At 44.1% G+C, this 25,608-nt stretch overlaps 1 protein-coding gene across 2 annotated transcripts in view; it reads left to right on the plus strand.

Annotated features, from left to right (window-relative positions):
* Positions 1–3,496: 3,496 nt before the first annotated feature.
* Positions 3,497–25,608, plus strand: part of ADCY5 (adenylate cyclase 5) — a 198,751-nt gene continuing 176,639 nt past the window's right edge. Inside the window, exon 1 of one of the 2 annotated variants that reach the window (XM_030454039.1) lies at positions 3,497–4,901. In XM_030454039.1, the coding sequence (XP_030309899.1) occupies positions 3,891–4,901 (1,011 nt within the window). In that variant the 5' untranslated portion in view covers positions 3,497–3,890. The remainder of the gene's footprint in view (positions 4,902–25,608) is intronic. The other variant, XM_030454040.1, reaches the window with a different exon arrangement.

Raw genomic sequence — 25,608 nt, forward strand, 5'->3', positions numbered from 1 at the left:
TGTATAATTTAGTAACAGAATATTTGCCTGAATGTTCCTGTAATAAATGTTGGACATTTTTAGAAAATTTTACAGCCACAGGGGATATATTATTTTGCTTTGTTGGGTAACTCAGGTGAGACAAACATAGTTCTGCATTTGCTGTTTATAAGCGGATTCCTGAATTATAAACAAGAAGTCTGGGATTGAAGAAAATGCATTTTAGAACACAAGCTGTAGGAAAGCTATCTGTGTTATATAGTGGTGTTCCCCAGAGCACAGTATTGAGACCAGTTCTCTTTGTCAGTGATCTGGGGATTGATTAGTTTGAAAAAAAAGGAGGCTGAGTGGAGACCTTTATGTTCTCTGCAATTACCTGGAAGGATTGTGTAGTGAGGTGGGGGTTGGTCTCTTCTATGTAAATAACTACAGGAATAGAAGAAATGGCCTCAAGTTGTGACAGAGGAGGTTTAGATTGCATATTTAGAAAAATTTATTCCCTGAAAGGGTTGTCAGACACTCTTTAACAGATAGCCCATGGAAGTGGTTGAGTCACCATCCCTGGAGGAATTTCAAAGATGTGTAGTGTGGTGCTGAGGGACATGGCTTAGTGATGGACTTGGAAGTGCTGGGTTAATGGTTGGACTTGATGATTTTTTGCAACCAGAACAATATTATGATTCTTTACTCTGTGTCCTTAACATTACAATATTCTACTAGTTACCTTTCTTTAACTACAGTTCTGAGATACAACAGTCAATAATATGATCACCTAAAAGTAGGCATTCAAGATTTTTAGTATCTGTGTACAATCTCACATCTCTTTTGTCCTATACAGACATAGCCCTATATGACCTCATTGCATGAAGTGCCCAATTATGTGGCACTACTCTCTACTTCTAATACAGAAAGTTTTCACAAGGTACAGATTTCTTGAAGAGTCTTTTCTACCTGCTCATTTACTTTTCCTTAAACTCATCACCTCATATTTACCTACCTGTTTTTGAAGTTAGAAACTCTTGTTTTCTCCTCTTGCAAGGACAAAGCCTTTTTTCCCCCGTCTGGCTAAGGAATTTTTATTTAAAAACCCAACATCTTTGTCTTCAGCTTTAGCATCAATTATTGTAACATTAGAAAAAAAGCAAAATTTTTGATGTGTCAAACAAAATTACAGCAAAAAGAAGCATATATGATATTCTAGAATTGAAACTACTGATTTCTGGTACCTGTATACATCAACTTTCTGGAGAAGGGGCTACAGCTCACTGTACAGTAGAATCCTGCCTCCTGTTCAGGCTTCCAGAGGCTATCATTATGCAGTAGCTAAATAAGACCTCACATCCCCGGGGGGGAAACATAAGAACCTTAAAATTCTTTGCTTTTTTATTTGAGGAATACTGTGTTGATACCCAGAAATAAGTGTAGTTAGATGTTGATATTGGATCTGGAATGTGCCTGGTTCTTATACATGCCTTATACTTTGTAATTTTCTGTCAAGCAGAAGTAATGTTTAAACATTAAGTTGTGGGTCATCTTTCTTCATTTACTTGGTTTTACAGTTGCACATTTTTGTGAAAAAGTGAGATATTTTTCTCCTGATTTAGACAGAAGATCTCCAAAATGGGACTTTGTGTACAAAACAAAGACCTGTCCCAATTTACAACTCATGAATGCTTTCACTGTCTTTATCCCTAGAGTCAGGCACTGTGCAGCTAGAGTAACCACCAACAGAATTCTCAAGTTTTGTTCTATTCCAACTGAAACTGATTTTCCAGCTATATCCACCAATGCCACCTCTGTACAAGCCTTGTCTTGTCCCTATCCCTTGATACAGCCTCAGTACCACTACTACTACTAAGGACAACTTGTGAGCTGGGATTTTGGATATTTGGACAAATATCTAGACAACTGTCAGTTTCAGCTCTTTAAGCTAATCAATTATCTGATTTGACGGTTTTCAATAAAACATGATACAGAACATCAAGTGATAATATTGGTACATATTATGCTTACCTTCAAAACACTGTAAATCACTAAATAGCTAACTCGTACCTGCCGAAAGAGTGGATCAGCGGAAAGAGCATTGTAGTAGCAGAGTTTGGTGTTCAAAATGTGTTGGAAACTGCGGTGGGCTCCTTCCATAGCCCTCTGAGCAGTCTGGCTAACCAGGTTAGGGAATATACCCTGCAGCGTGGCTGTCACAGCACCCTGGGATGAAGAGGTTGGTTGTAGATTTGGGGGTTGAAAAAAACCCAACAAAACACCACAAAAACAAAGCCAAACCTAAAAACCAACCCCCAAAAGCCTATATTAGTATTTTAGCCTTAACTATTGTGTTAGTAGTAGGTCCAGGAATAGGTACCGAGGCTGGGGGAAGTGTCTTTCTGGGCTCTGTTCTGGCCACCGGTGCTCGGTGCCGACGTTTCCGTCGTCTACAGCAGGAGGCAGCTCCCGTTTCCCCGAATCCTCTGGGGAAAGCCACTACAGAAGAGCGCACAGAAGAGGGAGACAACTCCTCCCTTGCCTCCCGTTACGGGGCGGGGACGGAGAACCCCAGCTCCGCTGTGCCGGGTGGTACCGGGGGTAGGGGCGATCCCCTGGGGTCCCCCTCAGCGGTGCCGCCACCTCAGGGAGCGCCCACGGGAGGCGCCAACGGCCGGGGGGGCGCACGGCGCGACGAAGGAGTCAACGGCCGCCGCGCGGCTGCCCGCCCCTTGGCCGCGCCTATTGGCGGCCTGGCTGCCGGCGGCAGCCAATGACGGGGGGCGCTGTCGGGAGCCGCGCCAATGGGGGCTGGTGGGGGGCGGTGCTGGGGGCCGGCGCGGCCGGCGCCTGGTTGAATGGGGAGTACAAAGAGGCGCGGGGCCGGGCCGCGCTGCTGCCGCCCTCACTGACAGAAGCGCGCCCGGGTCTCCTGCCGCTCTTTGCCCCGCGCCGCCGCTCCGTTCCTCTGACAGCGCGGGGGGGTGGGGGGAGAGTAGCGCCGAGCCCCCGCCTCGATTATTTATTTATTTGTTTGGTTTTAATTTTTTTTTTATCCTTTCCCCTCAGATTTGCGGTTTTTGGTTGTTTGTTGTTTTTTTTTTTTTCCCGTTTCCCCCTCCCCGCTGCCCGTAGAAGAGGTTCTCCAGCCGCCCGGAGGCACCGCGGTGTAGCGGGAGCGGCAGCCGGAGCGGCGGCGGCCGTGTGCATGAGCAGCGCTGCTGCCGCCGGCTCTGCTTTCCCGCCGGGGCTCCGCCGCCGCTGGGAGGTGAGGCAAGGCAGGGGCGCCGCCGTCGCAGCCCGGCCCGCCGCGGGCAGTCCCCCCGCCGCGCCCAGGGCCCCTCCGGCAGGGGATGCTACCGCCGGCTGCCGCGGCCCTACGATCCTGAGCCTCCGTATCCTCCCCGCCGATCAGCCCGCGGCCAAGCCGCCCGCCTCCCTGCGGGGCGGCCGGTGCCGCAGCCCGCCCGCCCCGCGCCCGGCCACGAGCGGCGGGTGCCGGGCCGGCGCGGCGCGCTGCGATGCGGCTCCCCGGGAGCCCCTGTGGCCGCCTCGGCCCGGTTGAGGGCCAGCTGCCGTGAGACGGGGGCGTCCCGGTGCCGAGCTCGCTCGGGTGTGCCAAAGCACCGGGGCCGACGATGGCCTCCGCCACCACTGCTCTGTCCTGAGGCCCCCGCCGGGGAGAACCCGGCTCTGGGAGACTTGCGGGTTTTGGAATTTTTTTCTTTTTTTGTCTTTTTTTTTTTTTTTTCTATTTTTCCTCTTTTTCCTTTTTATCTCTTTTTATTCTTTTTCTTCTTCTTCTTTTTTTCCCCTCTCTTCCTGTGATCTTTTTGGGTTTTCTCTCCTCTGCTTGTCCCCAGTGGTGGAGGAGCCCTCTGTGCCTGCCTGAAGGTCATCCCTTTGCCCACTGCCCCTTCCCTCAGGGCATGTCCCGGTCCAACAGCGTTAGCCCCCCGGGCTTCGGTGGCCCATCACCCTGGGGAGGCACCGAGCAGCACCGCTCAGCCTGGGGTGACGCGGAGGCCCGGGCCAATGGCTACTCCTACCCGCCGGCTCCCAACAGGTCCTCGGGCAAGAAGGCCTCCCGCATGTCGAGCAGGTGGAGGAGCGAGGAAGACTACGAGCCCCAGGTGAACCGGAGCCGTGGGGAAAGTGGCTGCAGGATGATGAGCTTTAGGTCCAAATCTGCCTGGCAGGAGCATGGTGACGACAGCCGACGTCACTGTTCCCGCCACCCACCCAGTGGTGATTCCCCTGCTGCCCCCAACAATGCCAGCCCCAGACAGCTGGGAGAGCAGGGGGAGGTACGGCCCCGGTCTGTCGAGCTGGGGTTGGAGGAGAAACGCATCAAGGCCAAGATTGAGGAGCTGGAGGAGGAGGACGGGGACGAGGAGGACTCCGAGGCGGCCTTCTCCATGGGCAGCTGTTGCAGCAGTCTGTTGCAAATCTTCAGGTCCAAGAAGTTCCAGTCGGAGAAACTGGAGCGCCTCTATCAGCGCTACTTCTTCCGACTCAACCAGAGCAGCCTCACCATGCTCATGGCCGTGCTGGTGCTGGTCTGTGTGGTCATGCTGATCTTCCATGCTGCGCACGGCCACTATGAGGTATCCTACGTCGTGGTGCTGTCTCTGGCCATCCTGCTGATGGTGGTGCTGTGCATGGTGTGCAACCGCAATGACTTCCACCAGGACCATATGTGGTTGGCATGCTACTCTGTCATCCTGGTGATTCTGGCAGTGCAAGTGGTAGGGGTTCTGCTGGTGTGGCCCAGGAGTGCCTCGGAGGGCATCTGGTGGACCGTCTTCTTTATCTACAGCATCTACACGCTGCTGCCGGTGCGGATGAGGGCTGCGGTCATCAGTGGGGTGGTGCTCTCTGCCATCCACCTGGCTGTCTCCCTCAAGATCAACGCGGAGGATAAGTTCCTTCTGAAGCAGGTAGGTGAGCCCCGAGCCAGTTTCAGGTATGCACTCAACAGCCCCCACCTGCTCGCCACATTAAAGGGCAAGGAAAGCCGAGTTGTCTGACTCCCACAGGCCTACAGCTGCTGGAAGGCTGATGGGGCTTTCTGTTGAACCTCCGAGGTTACCTGCCACAGAATGGGATGTTGTACAATGTGGTGGCTAGCCTGTAATCTTGCTGCTTTTATAGCTGTGGTGTTTCCTCATTGCTCCTTTTTATGAAGGCTCTCAGTGTTTGGGAAACGTGCCTTGCTGGTTTCCTGTGACCGCTGCTCCAGCGCTGTCAGCCTGCCCTGCTAATGCCCTTCAGTTGTATTTAGGGTAAACAGCTCTGTGCTTAGTGCATCTGTGGAGTGGTATCTGAGCGTGCTGCTTTGAGAAATGTGTGGAAAGTCTTTGGTTTTTTTTTCAGCTAGAGGTTATCCTCGTGTGTCAGGCTGGAGTCTGGGTTTGGTGTCAGTTCAGTGCTTGCTTGGGGATTAGAGAGTGTGCTCCACAGCAATGTGGTGAAAGCTTTTGGTTAAGCAGGAGGCTGTCTGTTCTGAGATGTGCTGGAAATATCTGTGGTGAAGATTCCCAGAGTTCATGTGCAGTCAGAAAAAAAAAAAAGTTAAAAGTATAAATACAGATTATTATTTAGCTGTGATATCATGTTCAACTGAAGCAGTTTAATTCATGGGAACAATAAGACTATTATCGAGTGCATTACAGTGCAATTTTTAATTACCGTATCAGTATAAACAGTGGCAATACAAGGCGCCACTCTTGCCTTCAAGAGAAGTAATCAGCCTTGGGGCTCATGTGCTTACCAGACACCTTGGCAATCCGGAAACCATTGACTTAAAACATTGTAGCTATGTGGGAACTGCCATCTCTCTGGTGAGCAGTACTTTGAACAAGGATGAGCTGTCACAGAGTCAGCCCTGGCACTTCTATGTACCTGGGAATTGGTTACTAAAATGCAGTGTTTGGTAGCTTTACAACTTTGTCACATAATTAAAAATAAAGCCTTGTGCTCGCAGTGCCTGCCTTGAATCTTCTTGATTTGAATTCCACCTATTCCAGTGACAGGAAAAGTTGTGGGGTTTAAATAAGACCTCAGTAGGACAGGGCTGTTGCTGCTCTGCTCTACAAAATATCCCATGAAATTATGCTTCCTCCTCCCCTATATTTTCTGCATGACCCCCCCAGCCCCCTTCCCAGTTAAGCCTGCCTGGACAGCTTCTGGCTTTTTTCTTAGTTTGTAACAGATGTTTTTATAAACTGGACATGGCATATTTTTCTTATACTTGATATAAATGGCTTCTTGTATGTTTCCAGCAGAGCATACACTGTAAGCGGGACAGTTGCTGTTTTTCTGCTTGACTTGGAAAAGTTTGCTAATGGCCTCAGCTCTTCCTTGCTGGGGTTCTGGTCCTGCAAAGTCTTGTGCCTGCTCTTAATTTAATAAACCAAGACTTGTCCTGTTGAGTTCTGTATATGGAGACTGCATGCTTACATATGAAGGCAACACTTGTCATGATTATGGCCGGAAGACTTAGCAGCCTGTTATAAGCAAAGTTGAGTTTGGAGGATACACTGAGTGTATGAGATATTGTTATGCTGGAAAGTGTCGGTAAATGTATTCTCATGAAAAAGAACCTAAATCACAAATGATTTGACTCCCTCAGTGGAGCATTTTGGATAATGATAGCTTGCTCCCTTTCCAAATGCAGTGGGGTTATTAGTCAGATATTCAGCTTGTGTGTGTATGTGCACTTGTGGAAGGTAAAAGCATAGGCAGTAGGTGATGGCACAGTAAGTTGCTTTCCTTTTCATGCTAACACTGGGTTCTCCTGCAGATTAGCAATAAATGTTCAGGTAATGAGAAATGTCTCAGGAGTACTCTTATTTTGTTTTTAAAGGCAGAGTGTCTCTCTGTATTGCATATTTATTTTTCCTACTAACACCAGATCATGGCCTCTATCTTGCTGTGGTCTGTATTGGCGTAGCCTGGCTGGATTCAGTGGGGTTGTACAAGGCCAAAAATCAGATTCCTTGCACGTTTGCGTATGTACACGAGCTGCTATCTCTGGCTGGCTGATAGAAAAATCTGCTTCTGCAGAGCACATAGGCTCTCAGCTATTAACAGGCCTTTCTCACTGGGACTGTATCTCGTTGCCATGGAAATCTGTTGTGTTCAGCCCCAGTGGTGCACACAAGCCCTATTTTCCCCCTTCAAACTAACAGGGGCAAAGGTAGGCGAACACCAGATAAATTGTGAGGAGGGGGTTAAATTGCTTTTGGTGACTTCATGCTGGCAGTCAGATCAGCCTGAGTTTTGTGGAGCAGGAGTGGATATGAATACATTCGTGACTACTTGACCAGGTGGTTCTTTATCCACAGCAGTCACAGAAGAAAGCCTGATTAGGATGTGTATCTCCTTTCCTCTCTTTTTCATGGAATTTTTAATTGTAACACTTAAGCAAGTTCTCTGTGTAGGCTTTTTTTTTCTTTTAATCTTCTCCCTGTTGTTTCCAAGCCAGGAAAAAATCATATGTTCTTGTTATGATCAGCTAACCTTCAAATCTGGGTGACTCTTGTGTAGACTCTTGAGCACTTTTATGAGGCTCAGGAGCCTATTAAAAACGTTGCTGTTCCTCTTTCTCAAGACTGTGAATTTCTTGATTGTAGGTCCCTTTTGGGAGAAAGGCAACTTGTTGGCTTCCGTTGCTGAGGATGTATGATTTTATTGTCTGAATTTTCTAGCACTACTGGCCATCTCTGTCACCAGACTGGTCTGAGGCTATGCTAGTCAGTCTTCATGGAAGGGTTAAGACAATCTGCTGTTTCTCAATTGGTAAGGTGACAGGAGCAAAGGCAGCTCAGTCTGATTTAAAAAAATAATTATCTGGGGTTGCTGGAATTTGAAAGTAGTCTTTAAGTTCTTTTTGCTTCCTAGAAGACTTTCAAGAGTGCTCTGAGCACCCCCAGCAAAAGCAGCAAGTATACTTCGTACCTCTTTGACCCTTATCAGGTAGAGGCAATGATGTTGGCTTCTTGAATTGATGCTTGATTGGAAGAAAAAAATGCTAATTAATACAAGCTCTAGCATTATATTCAGAAGTTATGTAAGGCTGAGGCAGAAGAGAAAAGGAAGTCTTGTGTCCAATAATTTACTTTCATCCAAAAACTGCTGCTGGAAGCTGAGCACATGTAATGCATGGCTCTCCACCCTATACAGATCTTGATTACTTAAAAGTTGTAAGCTTTTTGTCTGGCTATATTCAATTTATTCTAGAGGGACCACTTTTGGATCTGTGGGGTAGGGGGTGACTACATTTGTCTTCGGGTTTGTGTCCTTGTAGTGTTAGCTGACAATTTGGATTATAAATGTGCTTCAATGTATACAAGCTGTCTTCCTCTCTTTATATATACAGTGTATCTCTTTTAAGCCAGCCTTTTCCAGGGACTGTTTTTTATAAATTTTCGGGCTCTGAAAACAAATTCATCTCCAGGATTCACAGAAGAATGAGGTTACTTTACATGCAAACGAGGTTATCTAATACTGAAATGAGAAAGAAATCTACTATTTATCAATAAACTGTCTTGCATTCACAACTAAGATGGTACTGAGATTTTATTCTGTGTTCTGGTAGACAGAAACAATCCAGCTGACCCACAACCTTGTACAGGCACACGGGAAGAACTTACAGTGTACAGGCTGCAGATGCTTCACTGAAGTCATGTGAGCAGACCAGCTGCTCGCAGTGTGGAGAGTCTTGAGTAAGCACTGACATTTTTGTAAGGCTAGGGACTAAGGGAGAGGGAGTTTCACAACAGAGTTTATTTGTCTTTGAATCAGGCTTAAAAACGGATAGGGATTGTGTGTGGGAGTGGGTGAGGGACCGGGGTAAGGGATAGGACTGCCACACACAAACCTCAAACCAACCAGTAGACTGAGGTTAGATTTACTCCTGGTTTCCCATCCAAACCAGTTTTATTGTAACTTTCTGAGGCTCCCTGTTCAAGGATACCGTTAAGCCTTTGTAGTTTATTAACTCAGTGTGAGTGGGTGATTGTTAAGGTACCATGAAAATAGAAGACTGAAAGATAAATATTTATTTTCCTTCCTTCTTTTTTTCCTTCCTTCTTTTTTTCCTTCCTTCTTTTTCCCTTCCTTCTTTTTTCCCTTCCTTCTTTTTTCCCTTCCTTCTTTTTTCCCTTCCTTCTTTTTCCCTTCCTTCTTTTTTCCCTTCCTTCTTTTTTCCCTTCCTTCTTTCCTTTCTTTTCTTCTGCCAGTAACTTTATCGAACGAGAAACTGAAATGCTCTGATTTCATTCCTCCCTTTCATACTGCTGCAAACTTTCTGCAAAGGATCTCTGACAGCATATTTCTGAACAGCTGCCCCAGCACCTGTCCCTTGTTAATGGCACTCTAATTCAAGGCTTCTGATGTTGAGCTGCTTCTTCCTCAGTCCCTTTTCACGTGTCCCCATCAAAACAACATTAAATTAGAATTTCTCATTCTTCGCTTCTGAGAACAGTGAATGTGTTGGCCTTTCTCCTTCTCGGTCCATGTTAAAGGTACAGGACTGATCCACAGCTGCATGGTGGCTGTCTTGAAACTGTAGCATTTCAGTGGAACCATTTCTAGGAAGATGCTGGCGTGAAAACCCAACAGTCTCCCTTTTTCATTTTCCTAAATAAACTATTACAGCAGGACTAAAACCAACTTCTTACTGTAATAGGATATCAACTTGAGTATTGTGGCTAACTGCTAGCATCTCATAAAGATGCTTTTTAGATGCAAGTTAAGTGATACTTAACAAGGAGCTAGTCACATAGCAGGAGAAAGAGTACTGTATGTTCCATCTCAGCCTCAGCATGCTTCAGATATGTAGGTGATGACTAATTTCAAGACTAACAGATTCTCAGAAGTGTGTTGATCAAGTCACTGCACTGTACTTCACTGTCATTGTCTTTGTGTGGTTTTTATTCATAAAGACAGACAGATGTGCTACCTGAAATGCAGATAGATCTTTGTCACTTTCCTTATGGCTGTTTGCTGCCTGTTTTACTTTTGTCCATCTGGAAAGTAAATTTGAGTAATGTTCATTTAAGGATGTGATTTTTAAGGCACTTGGCTACGCAGGGCTGGAGACCGGGTACCCCAAACAGCACTTAATGTCCTGTTCTACCTAAACATTAATATCAGAAGAGCTGCTTATGCAGTAGGATATGGTCCATCAGTGCTAGCAACTGAAAAATCTCCTTGAGCTGCACTTTAAAATTGGTAAAAATGAGTGATTTGCAGTCTTTTGTTCAAAAAACAAAAATGGCAACTTAAAATATTCAGTAACTGTTGCACTGATAGTTGTCTTCCCTAGTGTAATTCTGTAAAAGAGGTAATTAATGAAATCCCTGATGTATTGTATATCAATTAGTCCTTCATAAGAATATTGTTTGTATCTCTTGGGAATGAGTGTATTGCTTGAGTTTGCAAAGACATCTGTTTTTCTTACCTCCTAAATCACCCTATGATCCTGCTACCTCCTGATATCCCCCCCCCTCCCCCCCTTGATTTATCCTCCTTCCCTGTATTTTCTTGATGTTTCACTGCAATGTTCACCAGTAGCATTAACTGTTAGTGTAATACTGTTTGAGTGCTATGCTTCTAATTTCTCTGAATTTCTGGACTCTCAATAGGTTTATTGTCTCCATACACTGACTTGTTTGATTCACTTCTCTTAGCCTTATGGTAGCAATCAGAGTCTTATAGGTGGTTTGTATCTTGGCGAATTGAAGATAAAGCCTGATGGGGATACTTTAGGTGCATTGCTCTGCCAGATGCTCTAGTTCCAGCAAAATGCTTGTCCTAAGCATTTTAATGACACGCTTGAAAAGGCAGAGTGTGCTAGTTCTGTTTATTTCTAGAGAGGTGAAAATATTTCAGCAAAACATTGGGATTCATCAGGATGCTTGAAGCAGAAGGAGAGCTTTCCATGTCCTAACCTTACAAAGCTGTCATTGACTTGTCCTTCAGTGTCCTGGGTGTGAGGGTTTGCATTGTGACCCCTATACTCTGTCAGACCTGTCCAAGGCAGGACGCCTTGTTTACACAATCTTTTGTGATTAACTACGTTCAGACAATTTACAAACCTGAATGTCAGTGGAAATAAAATAATGATTATCCTCATGCTAAAGTCTCTCTGGAACTGGTTGTGCCCTCTCAGAGCCTGAATTGGCTCCAGCACTTCCTAAATGCCCTTTTGCTCCGAGTTCATTGTTGCTTGGGCAGCACTGCTGAGGTCTGGGGTGGAAGAGAACTGGGACTCTGCCCAGCTGGAATGTGAACTTTGGGCACCAGACTGTTCTCCAAATGCATTCAATTTGTGTTTGATTAGCTAATCTTTCAGTCATGCACCATAGTGCGCTCTCAGTCTTTTAAAAAAATAGGGACAATTACTAACTTTTTGGCCATGGCAGTAATTGGAATAGTTAGTATTTTGGGAATAGCTGGTTTTGTCTTCATATTTTGATACTGGATATTATTCTCATCTTCTAATTGAAGTAAAAGATTGTGCCTTCTGTTGTAGAAGATGCAATCCAAAATCTCCAGCAACAGCTGAAACAGAGGCAAAAATTGGTATTATTTTTATTTGTATTATTAATTGGTATTATTTTTGCAGCAGCTTCCACATATGTGGTAAAGTGTTCCACACTGTGGATAGTAGTGACTTCTGAAAATCTGTACTTTGAAAAGTTCTGTTCTCCCCTTTTTTAATTTTCCTGTGCAGGTGGGTTCAGTTCAGATAAAATACCTGCTTTTGTTCAGGGAGGTAGAAGACAGGGCTCCAAGTTTTGCTTGTCTTGGGCAAGCTTTATTTTCTAGTCTTCTTTATATTGCAGAATTTGCATGACACCTTGCAGAAGCAATGTATCCTGAAAATGCAGTGCAAAGGGTAGCTGGAGTGCACCAGAGCTTTCTCCGGGCCTTCCAGCTGATTTCATCATGATTTCATGATGTGCTACATGGTTTTTTTTCATGGCCCAGAGGGGTAGGACAGTGACAAAGTGTGTGCAAGGAATGTTAAGATTCACAGCTTCTGGGAAGTGGGTGGAGTTCCTGTCTAACTGCTGTGTGACTTTTTTAATCTCCTTTGAGCCTTGTGTTTTGATGTGGGATATGCTCAGTGTTAGTTCCTTACCTCCTTCTGAAGTCTAGCCTAGTGATCTGAACTTGTGATATCTTGCATCCAAGTAATGTTCTTTCTTATTTTTGTTTTGAGATTGATTATACTTTTAAAAAAAAATTATTTTGCCTTTACTTGAGATGTATTTTGCTGCTGCCAGAAATTTAATTTGATTTCTTATTATGGAGTCCTCAGGGCAGGTAAGCACACAAGGGGAAATCTCATGTGAATGAAAAAACACTACCCCAAAGATATTAAAAGGGATAACTTAGTTATGAGGGGGTGTGAGAAACAGACAAGGATTTTAATATTTGTCTCCTGAACTCCAAAATGTTCTCACCTTACCATAGGAAAGCTTGAAGTTTCTGGCACTTAATAAGATCATACATAAAATGGCTGTCAGGCCAAGGCAAGAGTCAAAGCACTTTTTAGCACCTGCAGCTGGATCTCTCCCAAGGAAATTATATTTGATGTTTCATGGTTTTGATGAGACTTCCCAGCCTCAGAACTGGCAGGTACAGGAGTGGCACTGTTGAACAGATCTGTGGTAGAACGTAGCATGAGGTGGTCTTGTTCTGACACTTGGAGAAATGGACTGAACACAGTTTAAAGCTCTGCCACTAGCTCCTGCTTTCAGCCTTGCGTTTCAACATTCAGGAAGCCCTTCTACCATCAGAAGCCTGGTAGTTGGCCAAGCTTGTGAATGGCTTCAGCCAGACACAGTTTTACACCACAAAAGTGATGCATTTAGACCTCATGGTTTGAGAATTCTCCCCAAGAGTACTGATTCTAGTGCCAGGCTGGCCTCACTGATGCTGAGTAAGATTTTCCTTACTGCATTCCTATACAGACTGTCATTGTATTGTCAGACTTTGTTCTGCAAGTAGAATATCTTTATGTACTCTTTTCCTTGTGTTTATAAGTCACTAATACAATTGCAATGTATTCTTATTCTCTTCCCCAGACATCCAGAACACAAATCATGTTTGTGTGCTTAAGATGTTATCCTGACTGTCTGTAATAATAGCATCAAGTAAATCCAGTGAACACTATATGGTCATCACTTTTGGCTTCTCTTACTTCATAGCAGCAGAAGTACCAGAAGAGGAGTTTATTTCAAAGTAGCCTCCATCCTGCCCTGATTTTGTTATTAATTCCTCTGCAGTTTGAGTGAGTTTTCAAATGTACTATTAAACTTGCTTTTCTTCTCATGGAAAGTTTTACACATCCATGCAGCACCTATATTTTTTTTTACTGTTAATTGAACCTCTGTGCAGGGTTTGGCTGTCAACTTCCCTTTTCCCAGGAAACTTTGCTTTTGAAAGCTTGAGTTTGGGTTTAAAGCTGCTCTACAAATTTAACACACACATTCCACTAGTATCAGAGTGCATCTTTGCAGACAGTAGACAAAAGGTTGTGTTGATGCAATAGAGGGGGAATATAACTGAAGAAATGTTTGTGTTTTATTTTTTTCCCCCACAGACATTAGAAATTAATCTCTTGAAGGAGTAACTTACACAAACTCTTCTTTCCTTTAAATGTGTTTGCACCTCATATATGACATTCTGTCTCACATAATAATCAAAAGAAAGAGCTATGACTTTGCTTGCAAGAATCTGTTATAAAACATTGCTAATGCAGACAGTTCCCTGGCTGTATTTTTCCCCTCCAGAAAAAACTGTGTCTGCTTGCCTTTATTCTCTGCTCTAGACTAAGAGCCACAAATAGTGATCTCTATGTCTTTCAGGCTCTGAAAACTGAATTCTTAGAGCTAGGGATGCAGCAAGGTACTACTCAAGTCAGTATTTCTAAAAACAGTTGTTTCCTGATTAGCCCACAGATGACAGAGCTACTCAGACATGCTTGGTAAATGATGAACTCTTACCATTTGCTGGGAGGTAAACACTGTCACTTTTGTGTGTGTTTTTTCTTAATGTCTGGGTGTTATTGCCCAGAGCTGCACAAATGGGTGCACCAAGGGATACCTTATTAATGAAGATGTTTCCATCTGAATGGGATTTCTTTTTTGGGGGGGCAGGTGATTACAAGTAATGTCATAGGCGAAAGGAAGAAACACCGCAATATTAGGAAAAGAGGACAGTCTGCACTGTGGTGGGAGACTGTGTAATTAAAATGTCAGTCTCACTCATGCTAAAAGTTAACTGGAGTCTTTAAAACCATTAAACATGAAGCAGTTTACTAGTGTGGGAACTGCTGTTGTGTGATGAACTGTCTGATTCTTCAGGTCAGTAAAGACTCCTTAGCCCATTTAACACTACTTGCTGAACAGTTCTCTTACACTTGATGATTTCTTCTGTTCAGATGGCATAGAGGGGGAAAAAACTTTAAATGCTGAATTGCACAGTACTTGCCAGTTGAAAAAGCAATCTGCAATGATCTCTGGACTGAGGGTGTACTGAACCAGTACTTTTTTTTCCTCTCCCTTCTTAGTAAGACAGGATTATAACACCTGTGATGGAACATACTGGGGGGATTTTCCTGCTCAATGTGATGGTGTTTACTTCAAACATAACACAGATGGTCATGTTAGTTTGTGAGGGGGATCTGACATCATGCCTGGATTTCTTACTGGGTAATTATGTTCTTGCCTTCTTAATTGATGTTTAATATGGCATTTTTCTTTGCTCCATTTCTGTTCTGTACTCTTTAGCAGTACACCAACAAATAGCTTCTGTGCATATGGGGGTTTTACTATCATATCTGAGAAATTTGTAAGGCTATTGACAAGCCAGAAAATGAGGGAATAGAGCCCAGGCTTATGTGTTCTTAGTTGTGTTGGTGTGCTGAAGCAAGTGTCACCCTCTTGGTATCACAAATGCACTGATAAACTTTGAAGGCTGTAAATCCAGGAGATGGTATGGTTTAAGAATACTCCAGAGGTCAACAGCTTCATCCCACTTTATGAACACAAGATCAAGTCAGCTGAAACCATTTGTGGTAGGTACAAATCATGGATCCATCTGAAAAAAACCTTCCTTCCTCTTTGGGGTCACAAAGCTACTGATGTGCTTTCCGTTTGTTTTGTTGGGGTGTTTTTTAAGCAAACAAAGCACAGCTCATGGTAGGAGAAGATAGTTAAGAACAGTTGTCCATGACTAGATCTCTGCTTGCTTTTAGCTGAAACTCTCTATTACTTTCCTGTTTTTTTTCCTTTTTTTCCTTTTTTTTACTGTTCCACCTATCTTTAGTTCCTACCCCACTCAAAGCCTGCAGTTCTCTGTTTGTATCTATTTGTCCCAAACTGTACATTTATATGACATCTGGTACAGTTCTTGAAAGCACTGCAGTATGAGCAATAAGCTTGAAGGTTAAGTGTCCTTTCACAGGTGACTTCCCTTTCAGTGCCTATTCCTCAGCTGCTGGGAATGGTGCACTTGTTTAACTTGGTAGCATAGGAAAACTCTTAAAAGTGTATGCTTTTTGCAGCTGTGGTTGAAATGACTGACCAAATACTTAAGGAAGTATTTCCTGAAAATATTTTCATACCTTGCTAGTGAAAGTTAGGAGACAGTGATTTAGCTTTTCTGTTCCCCTAATGTATTATCTGGCTGTAGTCAAGGCAATAAAGGTTTGTCCAAGTAATGACATCTAGGAAAGGCAACCCTGGGTAGATTAGTGACAGTATAGAGCCCACTATATAGAGACTATAGTCCGTTTCTGAAATCACCTTATTCTTCTATTTTAAATGCAAATGGACCTGGTTAATTTAATTCACTTCCAGAGGCAATGCAAACCAAATAAAGTCATGCTTCTTAAGAAGAGTGTTTACACAGGCTTAAATAATTTTCTTCAATTTATTTTGATGAACTTTTCTGAACAGACCAATCTTTACCATAGTATCTCCAGGGTAAGACTGTAGCTCATGTAAGTCAGGAGTACTTTATGTTATTAACTTAGTGCATTGCCCATATATGCCATTTTCTATTAGAAGAGATAGTGTCACCCTCTGTGCTACATGCTCAAACCCCTTGGCAAGGGCTGGTGCTGGTTGTGATAGGGACAGAGTCAAGAGAGAAGCTTATCTGTCATGCTTAGGCAGCTCTTGGTCCCATGACCAAAGATGTTTCTTGGGAGCCTGGACACAAACATCTCCTCAATGCAACAACTTCTCTGCTAGGGACTGCTGTGAGTGCTCCTGATGTACTTTGCAGAGACATGGGTGGCTTTCAGAGCTCCTGACATCTTGCTTAGGGCTGAGACTACAGCCAATTCCTTAGCAGCTGTGGCTGTGACATTATACTGTAATGACATGTAGGCTTTAGGATCCCCAGGCTGCTTAACACTGAAGCAGCAGGTGACACTCTTATGTCTTTCCTGGGAGGAGCTCCCTTGGTTTCCATCAGCTCTTCCTCTTGGTTTCCATCAGCTCTTCCTCTGTTTAATCCACCTGCAATACTGCATGCACTATTCTGCCAGTGCCCTGTGGCAATGTGAGCATATACACCACATGTAAGTCTTCACAGGTAGAGATGCTGACAGCTTCTCACCCACCAACCCTTCTGCTGAAGATTATTGAAGAAAAAGAAATATTGTGCTCCATTCAAATGTGTGGTGTTGTACTGTTGGTTTGTTGGTGGAAGCTTAGCCTTTGGGTCTGGACAGAATGAGAGAGAGTGCTGATTTAGTTTTAATAGAGAGGAAAAGACCTGAAAGTTGTGTTCTGCATGGTGGACTTAGGGAGGGTTGTGATTTCCTGGGCTGAGTTAAACAAATCTTGAATCTTAATGGTCAGGATACCTCCTTTTTCCTCTGATATTCTCTGCCCCAGCCAGATGTAATGGGAATCTTGCCTCTGTTCAAAACATATCAGAAATCCTTGTTGCCTAGTCTAGTTTTTATTTAGCACAACAAGAAATGAGTTGGAATATAATTGCATTCTGCCTGTCACTAAAAATACCTATTTCCTTCTGGCTGCTTGCAAAGTGCCTTCAGCTCCCCTTGAGATTTTTCTCTATGAAGAGACAGCTGGTCTAGAACAATAGTGACTGATTTGCACTGATCAATCTTCACATTACTGGAAGGCATCTGTCTTGTACTAGCCACCCTGCAGTGCACATTTTTCACAGAGATGCTGGTGGAAGATGTCTGTGGTGTCTCCTCTCTCTCCTCCCAGTCTGACTCCTCTGGGGAGGAAAAAAACCTTGAGAAGAAGTATTGTAAAAAGAATTAGTATTGAGAGGTGCATTTTCCTCTTCTTCACCCATGTAGTAATTGATTAGAGGCTCTGGTTTTCCAGTGTTTTGCTCTTGTGTACCGTGGCAGCTGTACCTGCCAAAGAGATGGTCAAACTCAGGAACTGAAGTGTTTTTTGCTCCCAGCCTGGCTTTATCCCAACTCAGCTGAAGTTAATTTAGTCCATTTATCTGGACAAAAATGGTCTGAGAGGCCCATGTATGCACCTGTGATGACAGATGAGAGGGATGGGTATTTTCTAGTGAATATATACAGTTCTAAGGAACTAGGAGCAAACACAGATGCAACTGAAGATTGCTAAAGACAACAAGCAGGCAGTGCAGCTCTGTGTTCCTGTTGCTGGTCCTTATTTTTCTGGGCCATTTTACTCATGCAGGTAGCTAGGATGAGCCCTGCCAGCTGTCAGCTTTCACTGGCAGCAGTCAAATGGTGTTGCTTACTGGCAAAGGGAGAGACAATTGCAAAAGGTTCCTGCAGCTGCAGAATGGGATCTCCATTGCCCAGTGCTCCAAAGTGACAACAGGTTTGAAATGGTGTGTTTCACTGACTGTTACCTCCTCTTACCTTGGTAAAAAGCTCCAAACTTTGTTGATATTTTTAATGTCTCTGACAATCTGGTTGAAGGTTTTCTCTTTGATCTCTAAATAAACTGCAATAGATAACTTTATTAAGAAGGATACTGCCCCAGTTCCCTCCATTTTGCTTTGGTACAAGTGGAGTGTGCGGTGAGAGCGTGATCCAACAAGCATTACTTTGGAAGCCTCACCCACTGCATGGGATTCAAGTGGTGCCTGCTCCCTTGCACTTGATGTGAGGGCAATTAGTGCACGTGCATGGCAATTAGTGCTGCAAATGAAGTCAACACGGGTGTATTCTACCTCTTTAATGGCTCGCTTTCCTCTTCTGCCAAAAGAACAACCAAGCAGTCTCAAAGGAACCTGCTGCCTTCTGATATTTAATTTGCTTCAGGCTTACCTTGGCATTCTGCCTCTTTCTTCTGCTGCCCAGCCTGGCCCACCTGCCTGTTCATGCTACCAGTGCTGCAGAATAAACGATACCTATTTCTAGCAAACCAGGCTATGACTTGCCCAAAGTGCTGCAGTTGGGCCTCAGAGACCTCCAGCACCATCTCTCCATGATGTGCCCTGTTACTCAGCTTCTCTTTTCAGCAGAACATTGTGCTGGTTTCTGATGACCTGCACTGCAAGTGGCACCACCTGGCAAGGGAATGTGCTGGTGGGAAATTGCAGAGCAATTCTGCTGTTATTATCCTTTTTGATGTAGGTATCACGGTGACAGGGGCCTTAAAATATGACTGATATAGAGTGTTTGTCACCAGTGGTAGCTCTCAGGACAGTGTATATGATGGTGTGTCTATAAACTCCATATATATGGAGTTACATTATGTGATTCTTAAACAGAATATTAACTGTTCCAAAAGATTTTAAAGTGACACTGGGTAAGAAATGTTCTGGCAAAACAAACTTGCAGTTTATTGGCATAATTGGAATACTTGGCATTTATAGGAGAAGTAAGGGGTTAAAATACAAGAAGAGACCTTGTGAGTCTTTGACAGTAAGAGGAAGGCATGGTGGGACATGTCAATTAGTGACATGAAGTTTTGGTGAAGGTCTCCTTGTATGGCATCTAGATTTGTTTTTTTTGAGTGCCTGACAAGTAACACCTTTACAGAGTCTCCCACTATGTCTCTTAGTAGGAAACATAGGAAACCGGTAGTTTATGAAATACATTTTTCAGGTGGAAGCTTTTTTTTTTCATGAGGAAGGATTGCTGTGGACAGAATAACCAGTTTGACTGAGTGGATGCTGTAGGCAAGAAGTTCAACATTAGTCCCTACAAAAGAAAAATTGCCTTACAGAATCCTTCCACTGAAGATGATACAGTGGGTTAATGGTGTTACTTTGGCAGCCTTTTTCTTATAGACCAATGATTATTGAGACAGTTCAAATGTGAGCCAGTTTTCTTGCTTTTTAAGTAGGGCTTGCACTGATCACCAAGCAAGCCAATGCCTTCTAGATAATGTGGGTCAAGTGCTGTTTTGCTGAAGAAATGAGGAGGTTTTTACTTAGCTGGTATTAATAGTCAAGTACTCCTAACCAAGGTCCTACATTGTTATACTGCTAAATGCTTCTATAACAGAAGTGTGCACTGAGCCATGATTTTGTGTCATCAAGACCACTGGCTTGTGGGATTTACACAAGTGGATGGAGGTCACAAAGGGTGTACAAGCCCCATCATTGCTGTTGCCTTCATAGCATGGTCCAAAGTTCATGAAAAGCAGCTACCACAGAAGTGTTTGGTGACTTTTGGGAGGGGTGAGGACAGACAGACAGAAACTATGTGTGGATGGGACCATATGTCCCTGCTCATGAAGAAATGAACATATGGAAGCAACTGTGGTGGAGGAGGTCTTGGGGGGTAGAATATTAACTGTGGTGAAAACAATCCTGGAGGAGCACACATATCCGTGCTGGCGCTTCACACGTGTGTCGTCATGGAATTTCCAAAGAGGGCTCTAAACAAACCAGCTTTATGGAGGAACAAAACAGCGTTGTCAGCGGTAGCCGAGGAAGCTGTGCGGGCACCTCTGCCTGCAGCCGGGCTCTGAACTGGTTCTGGCGTGCAGCGTTTCTGTGGCTGTGGCACTCACAGCTGTGTGTTAGCATCTGCCTTGAAGGGCTTTATGAAACTCTGGTATAGACAACATTGGCTGGACTTTGTTTGAACTTAGCTACTTTTTCAAAAATATTGGAGTTTTTTCAGCCCAGAATAACTTTCCTAAGGGAAAACCACATGGAATAGTGAGATTACTTTCTGTGTTAATGCATGTTCACTTGGTTTGAGTCTAGGAGACTGTACTCCTCTGCAGTGATCCTGTGTCTGATCCAATGTTTTGTTCATTCGGTCAGCTGCTTGAGCCAGCAGAATTCTTCGCCATGCCAGGGTGTTTATGAGGAGCATGGAAAGGACAGCAATCTAATCCTCCTGGATGAGTGTGTACAGACGGTGTCTATCTTGATCATGGTGGGAATGTGGTGGTGAATGAAAGTGGGTTTTGGTATGTTGTGGAGCATTCGATACTTGTCACAGTGAACCCAGGGGACAGCTCATTTGACCCATCTGCCTTGCAGCATGAGACAAATGCATGTTGCTTCCTGAGGTCCTTGGCTTCCCAGCTTCAATAACAAGGGAGGGGAGGAGAGGTCTGAGGAAGGGGTAAAACCTTCTTGTATTGTCTTGTAAAACCTGTAAAACAAATTTTCCTAAGCCACTTTTTCCTGAAGTGCCTGGGCACTCAACATTGGATGCCTCTGGCATCCAAAAGCTCCCAAGAGGATCTTCTCAATTTAGGCATTTAAAATCTTCTTGAAGAGCATTTTTCATAGAGTAAATGGTGTGACTGCCTCCTCTTGCCTCTAGTCACGTCTACAGAATAAATTATAAGCTTGTGGGCTACTGTATTTCCTACCATTTCATTGAGCTTGTAGCTGCACTTGAATAGGCATGAGCTGCCTGACCAATGCTGCATACCACAGTATGCTTATTACTTATGTGATCAGGAGGAAATTGGTGGGGTAGAGCAGAAAGAAATCTCACAGTGCCTTTGACTGAACTCTGAACAGCAGATTTCTGATAGAAATGAAAGAAAATACAGTAGATTCAGAAGCTAGGTGGCTGAGTTTTGATAAAGCACAGAAACATTTTCAATGGGAATGCAGCTTAGAATTTGAATGCTGGGAGAACAAAAGGGGACAGGTTACTATTGAAAGTGGTTTGTGTGTTGGCCTGAAGAGGAAGGGCATGGCCTGTGCTGTGAAGGTGAAGAGCAAGCACTTACAGATGCTAATGGCTGGGCTACAGCTTTCTTATTCAATTCTGTGCTTGTGGTCCTGCCTACCTCTTTTCTTCTATTCTCCTTACCCTTCTGTGCCATCCATGGCAAGGGATGTCAGTGGCAGCTTGCTGTTGAGAAGTGGTGGGATATTATATGAGATGGTTGAATTAGGTCTGTGGGACCCTGGGAAGGGTCAAACTGAAAATAGGCTGTGAAGGAAAGCATGTGTTTGTGGATACAGCAAGCACCATGTGTGAGACAGAGGTTTGTGGGCCTGGATGGAAGTGGTGGTGGGAGAAGATTGGAAGAGAAACCAGGATGGTGCATGGAGCTGAGGAGAGGCAGCTGTGAGACATCTCTTGGGGTTGTTATTTTTCAGACCAAACTTGTTTCTGTTCTTTTGAAAGCAAGGATTGCTTTGGCTCTGTACCAGTATTATAATAAAGACCAGACCAATCAATTCTTTAATTTTCTTCTCTTCCTCAAAGAAAAGAAAACATTACAAAGAAGTTGCAATTAAAATGAATTGTGAAGTGTTATCTGGTGCTTGCTGAGCAAAATCTCATTAACTGATAAGTATGCTGTGTAGGATGCATTGAAGCACAGAGACTTGGCTGTGACTAATGGATGGGGCACCAAAATGGGCCAAGTATTGCCAAGCCATGCTGCTGACTTGGAAGGGGACAGAGAGGATATGGCAAAAGGCTGAATGGGTAATGCTCAAAGCTGTTGAAAGAGCCTTCAAAGCAGAGGATGGAAGGAGGAGAAAACAATGGTCTGGATGGCAGGAGCAAAGAAAAACTGGTACAGTGAAGATGAGACCCAGAATGTCATGCCGTGGATCTTATGTTGGGAATAGCACTTACTGGAGTTTCCTGGCATACACGTGCTTGTCCTCTGTTGCACGTGTGACTTCTCCATAACAAACGTCTCTCAGCTGGGACTGACAATGGAAAAATTGTAGGAAACTTTTACCAAACAACTTGGTGGTAGAGCTACCTCCTGTTTTGTTCTTGAGCTTTTCTGTTTTAAAGGAACCATCTGCTGTGTAACTGTAAACACAGCAGACCGCTAGCAAGCTTTACCCTCTGAGGGGCTGTATCCATCTAACACAAACTGCTGGCAGGCTCCTCTGCCCTGTTTTTGTGTTGCTGCCACCACCTCTTCTTCCAACCTCTGAGCCCATGGAGCTGGGCAGAGTTAACTTTGCAAATCACAAGCTTCCCATAGCATGGTGCCCTCCTGCACATGCAAAATTGCTAGAAGTAGACAGACCCATGGGTATGCAAAGGTGCTGTGTCACTTCAGCCTCAGCCACACTGATGTTTGTGTGGCTCAGAGTGAGTCAGGCTCAACAACTGAGCAGGTCCATTTCAGTTTCTCATTGCAGAATGTTTTACAGTGTCTGCTCTTGTCAGGAAATCTTCAGCAGGCACAGCAGAGTGCTCTGCAGAGTCCCTTTTTGCTCTGCATGTCTTGCCCAGCAGCAAAGGTCAGCAGTTGTCCATGCTCATATGGGTGAAATTGTGTATGAGTTTAGAATGAGTGACACTGGCCAGGATGCAGCTCTTGAGGTGGTTGTTTCTAGTTTAATGCATCTAATGAACAGGCTTTGACCTGAAGCATATGAGAATAAAAGAGGAGAAAGCAGTTAAAACTTTCACTGTTAACAGAGAGGCCAAGACATAGGGCTTGGAAGGGCTCAAGTCACGATACATGTATTTAATTTAACCTCTGCTCTCTGGAAACTCAATTTAATTTTATCAGTCTCATCTTCTTTAAACTCATGAGGAAATTACTGCATGTTTATAGAGACCATGCCACAAGTGATATGAGGAGCAACTAGTTAATGTTTAGCAAAGTTCTCCTGAAGAGGAGTGACATACAAGTGCTGTTCTGACCATATCACGACTACTCTTGAAAGAAAAATGCTATTTTTAAGAATGCTTTTGTCCCCTTAATCATTTCCCTTGCACTGGTCTTAAAATATAGCTATAAATTTATCCATTGCCCAGGTAATGACATCCAGAATTTCGAAAGCAGAGGTATATCCCTATAACCTGAAGAGAGATGTATGTCAGGTGAATGAAGCTAGAAAAAAGCTAAGCTAAAAAAAGCATGCAGAGCAAAGTGACAGAGATGGCAGAATGCCCCAAAGGAAACCTTGAACAAGGGTGATTCATTAGCAGTCAAACAGTCCTTTTTATTTTCCTGCCCTGCTATATTCACATCTTGAAATACATGCATATCTCATGGAAATGGCCTTCTTTGCTAATATGTTACTCTACATGGGAGAAAGGAAGAGTTTGTGCTCCATGCTTTATAGGCTGTAAGGCTTAGCCTACAAATAAAACTTTCTTCAGTGGAATACTTGCATGTAGTCTTTAAGGTGTTGCTAAAATCATGTTCTGACAGCATCATGGTGGTTTGGGCTGTGATTTTGGCTTGCTTAAAGAGATAACCAAATGTCAGCTCTGGACTAGTGCTAAGAAGTGAGACCTCAAATTTGTCAGATAATCCACAAACATTCTGGCTTTTTTCAGAGTGTCCTGAAGCATCATTTTACCTGTGACCCATTTTGCATCCAGAGATCACAATGAAACCCAGGTAAAAACCCCAAGGTATCCCGTCCCAAGGGGATGTGCAGAATCACGTGAGCCACATGAACTACTGAGACTCATGCTGTACTTCTGTGGAAGAGTGGCTGCCCTGAAACAGCAAAACCAAATCTATTTCTGTGTGGCACTTCCAGTGCTGTGTCATGCTTGCAAGGCTCATGCTGTTACTGTGTGAATACACTGAGTTTTCCTGCATCAGTGTTGTGCTAGCAGCAGCCACCAGCTCCTGATTCAGTTAAACCTAGGCATGATGTGGGCAGACTGATAGCTGTGATTTACAGGACTCTGTTGAATAGAAAGCCTGTTGTCTATCAACACATTGTCCAGGCAGCACAATAGGGCAAGGTAAGCACTGGAAAAGCAAGGTCAAAGAGCTGACAATACTATATTGTACTGTGTGACCCTGAGCGGGTGGTTTACATGCCTTGCTTCTGCTATTCTGAGTGAAACCAGAATAGTGCTTGCTTTTAAAAAAAAAATCACTTTATGGTTTGTGGGTGGAAAGCATTCATGTGAGTGTGAAGTATTTCTGTTGTAGAAAGAATTAGTCTCACTTGCCATAGTTTCCCATACCCAGACCTGGTTTTCAGGTAGATCAGATGCAATGGTTCCTTTTGAAGATGGAAATCTCTTTGTAGGTGTTCTGTATTTAATTAATCGCGATCCATCTGGAAATGCATTTTGGAACAATCCATATTGTTTGTGGCTTTGGCTGGCTTTGCATTCTCCAAATAGCATAGTGTGGTTTGGGCTTTAAAATGGGATATATAGTCTCTTTGGCTTTGTTCCAGCACAGGTTAGGGAAGATGGAAAGGAATTCTCTTTAGATCTGTAATGCACAAGCAAAACACTAGGGATCTAGTAGCAGAAGCTGGACCGAGTGCATAGTTACAGGCATCCTGTGCAGTACAATTTAGTGGTCTCAGGCAGCCAGAGAAAAAATGCAGAGTGCCTTTCTTGTAGAGGATCCCAGCAGATAAAACAAATTTGTAGTGAAGAATCAGTTACTGATCCAGGTTGCTCCTTAAAGCGATCTCTCCTGCTTGTTATTGGTGCAGTGGATTGCCAACTTTCATGGCATCATTTTTGAGCTCTTTCTAGTCCATGACCTTTCTCTGAATTCATAGGCTGTTGCCCATCTTCCAGTCTGTATGGAAATGGCATGTGTACCTGCCAGGTAAGCCAGCACCATCTCTTTCTAGGCAACATGGTGCTTAGAAGAATTGCAAGAATTTAAGCCTGCTAAGCCACAAACTCTCTTAGAAGTTTTTTTTTGCTCTTCAGTGGGACAGGACCAGATATTATAATTAACCTCTCCCCCTACCTCCCAACTAGCTTTCCGTTGAGTGTCTGCATTTTTAGATTCCATCTGTCTGCGGTCCAGCCCCAAGACAGTTAAATTTAATAAATAAATAATGATAAAAATAGTCTCTGAGGACTTGGCAGAGAGCAGGCCAGGGAATCTGGGCAAGTTGCCAGCAGCTCTTCCACTTGAAATCTAAAGTTAACTCAGGCTATGGCGCTCACATCAGACTGTTTGGAATATTTATTTGAAAAATGCCTTTCCCTTCCCCGCCTCAGATGGTGCTCTGTGCCAGGTACCCTCCAGCATGGGCTCAAGGGCTTTGGTGTGAACGTGGGGACCCTCACCCCAGCAGTCAGGGGGAGCACCCAGTTGGAGGTAAAAGGCTGCGGTGTCAGTGCTCCCCTGAACAAAGGCTGGGGCATCAACTCAGTCAAGACTTCTGTAAGTGCCAAAACCACAGAAAAGCTTCAGCTGGAGCAAGTGGGTCAGCCACAAGACACAAGGGTGGAGGAAA

The sequence above is a fragment of the Calypte anna genome, chromosome 7 (assembly GCF_003957555.1).
Source record: "Calypte anna isolate BGI_N300 chromosome 7, bCalAnn1_v1.p, whole genome shotgun sequence".
Lineage (NCBI taxonomy): Eukaryota > Metazoa > Chordata > Aves > Apodiformes > Trochilidae > Calypte > Calypte anna.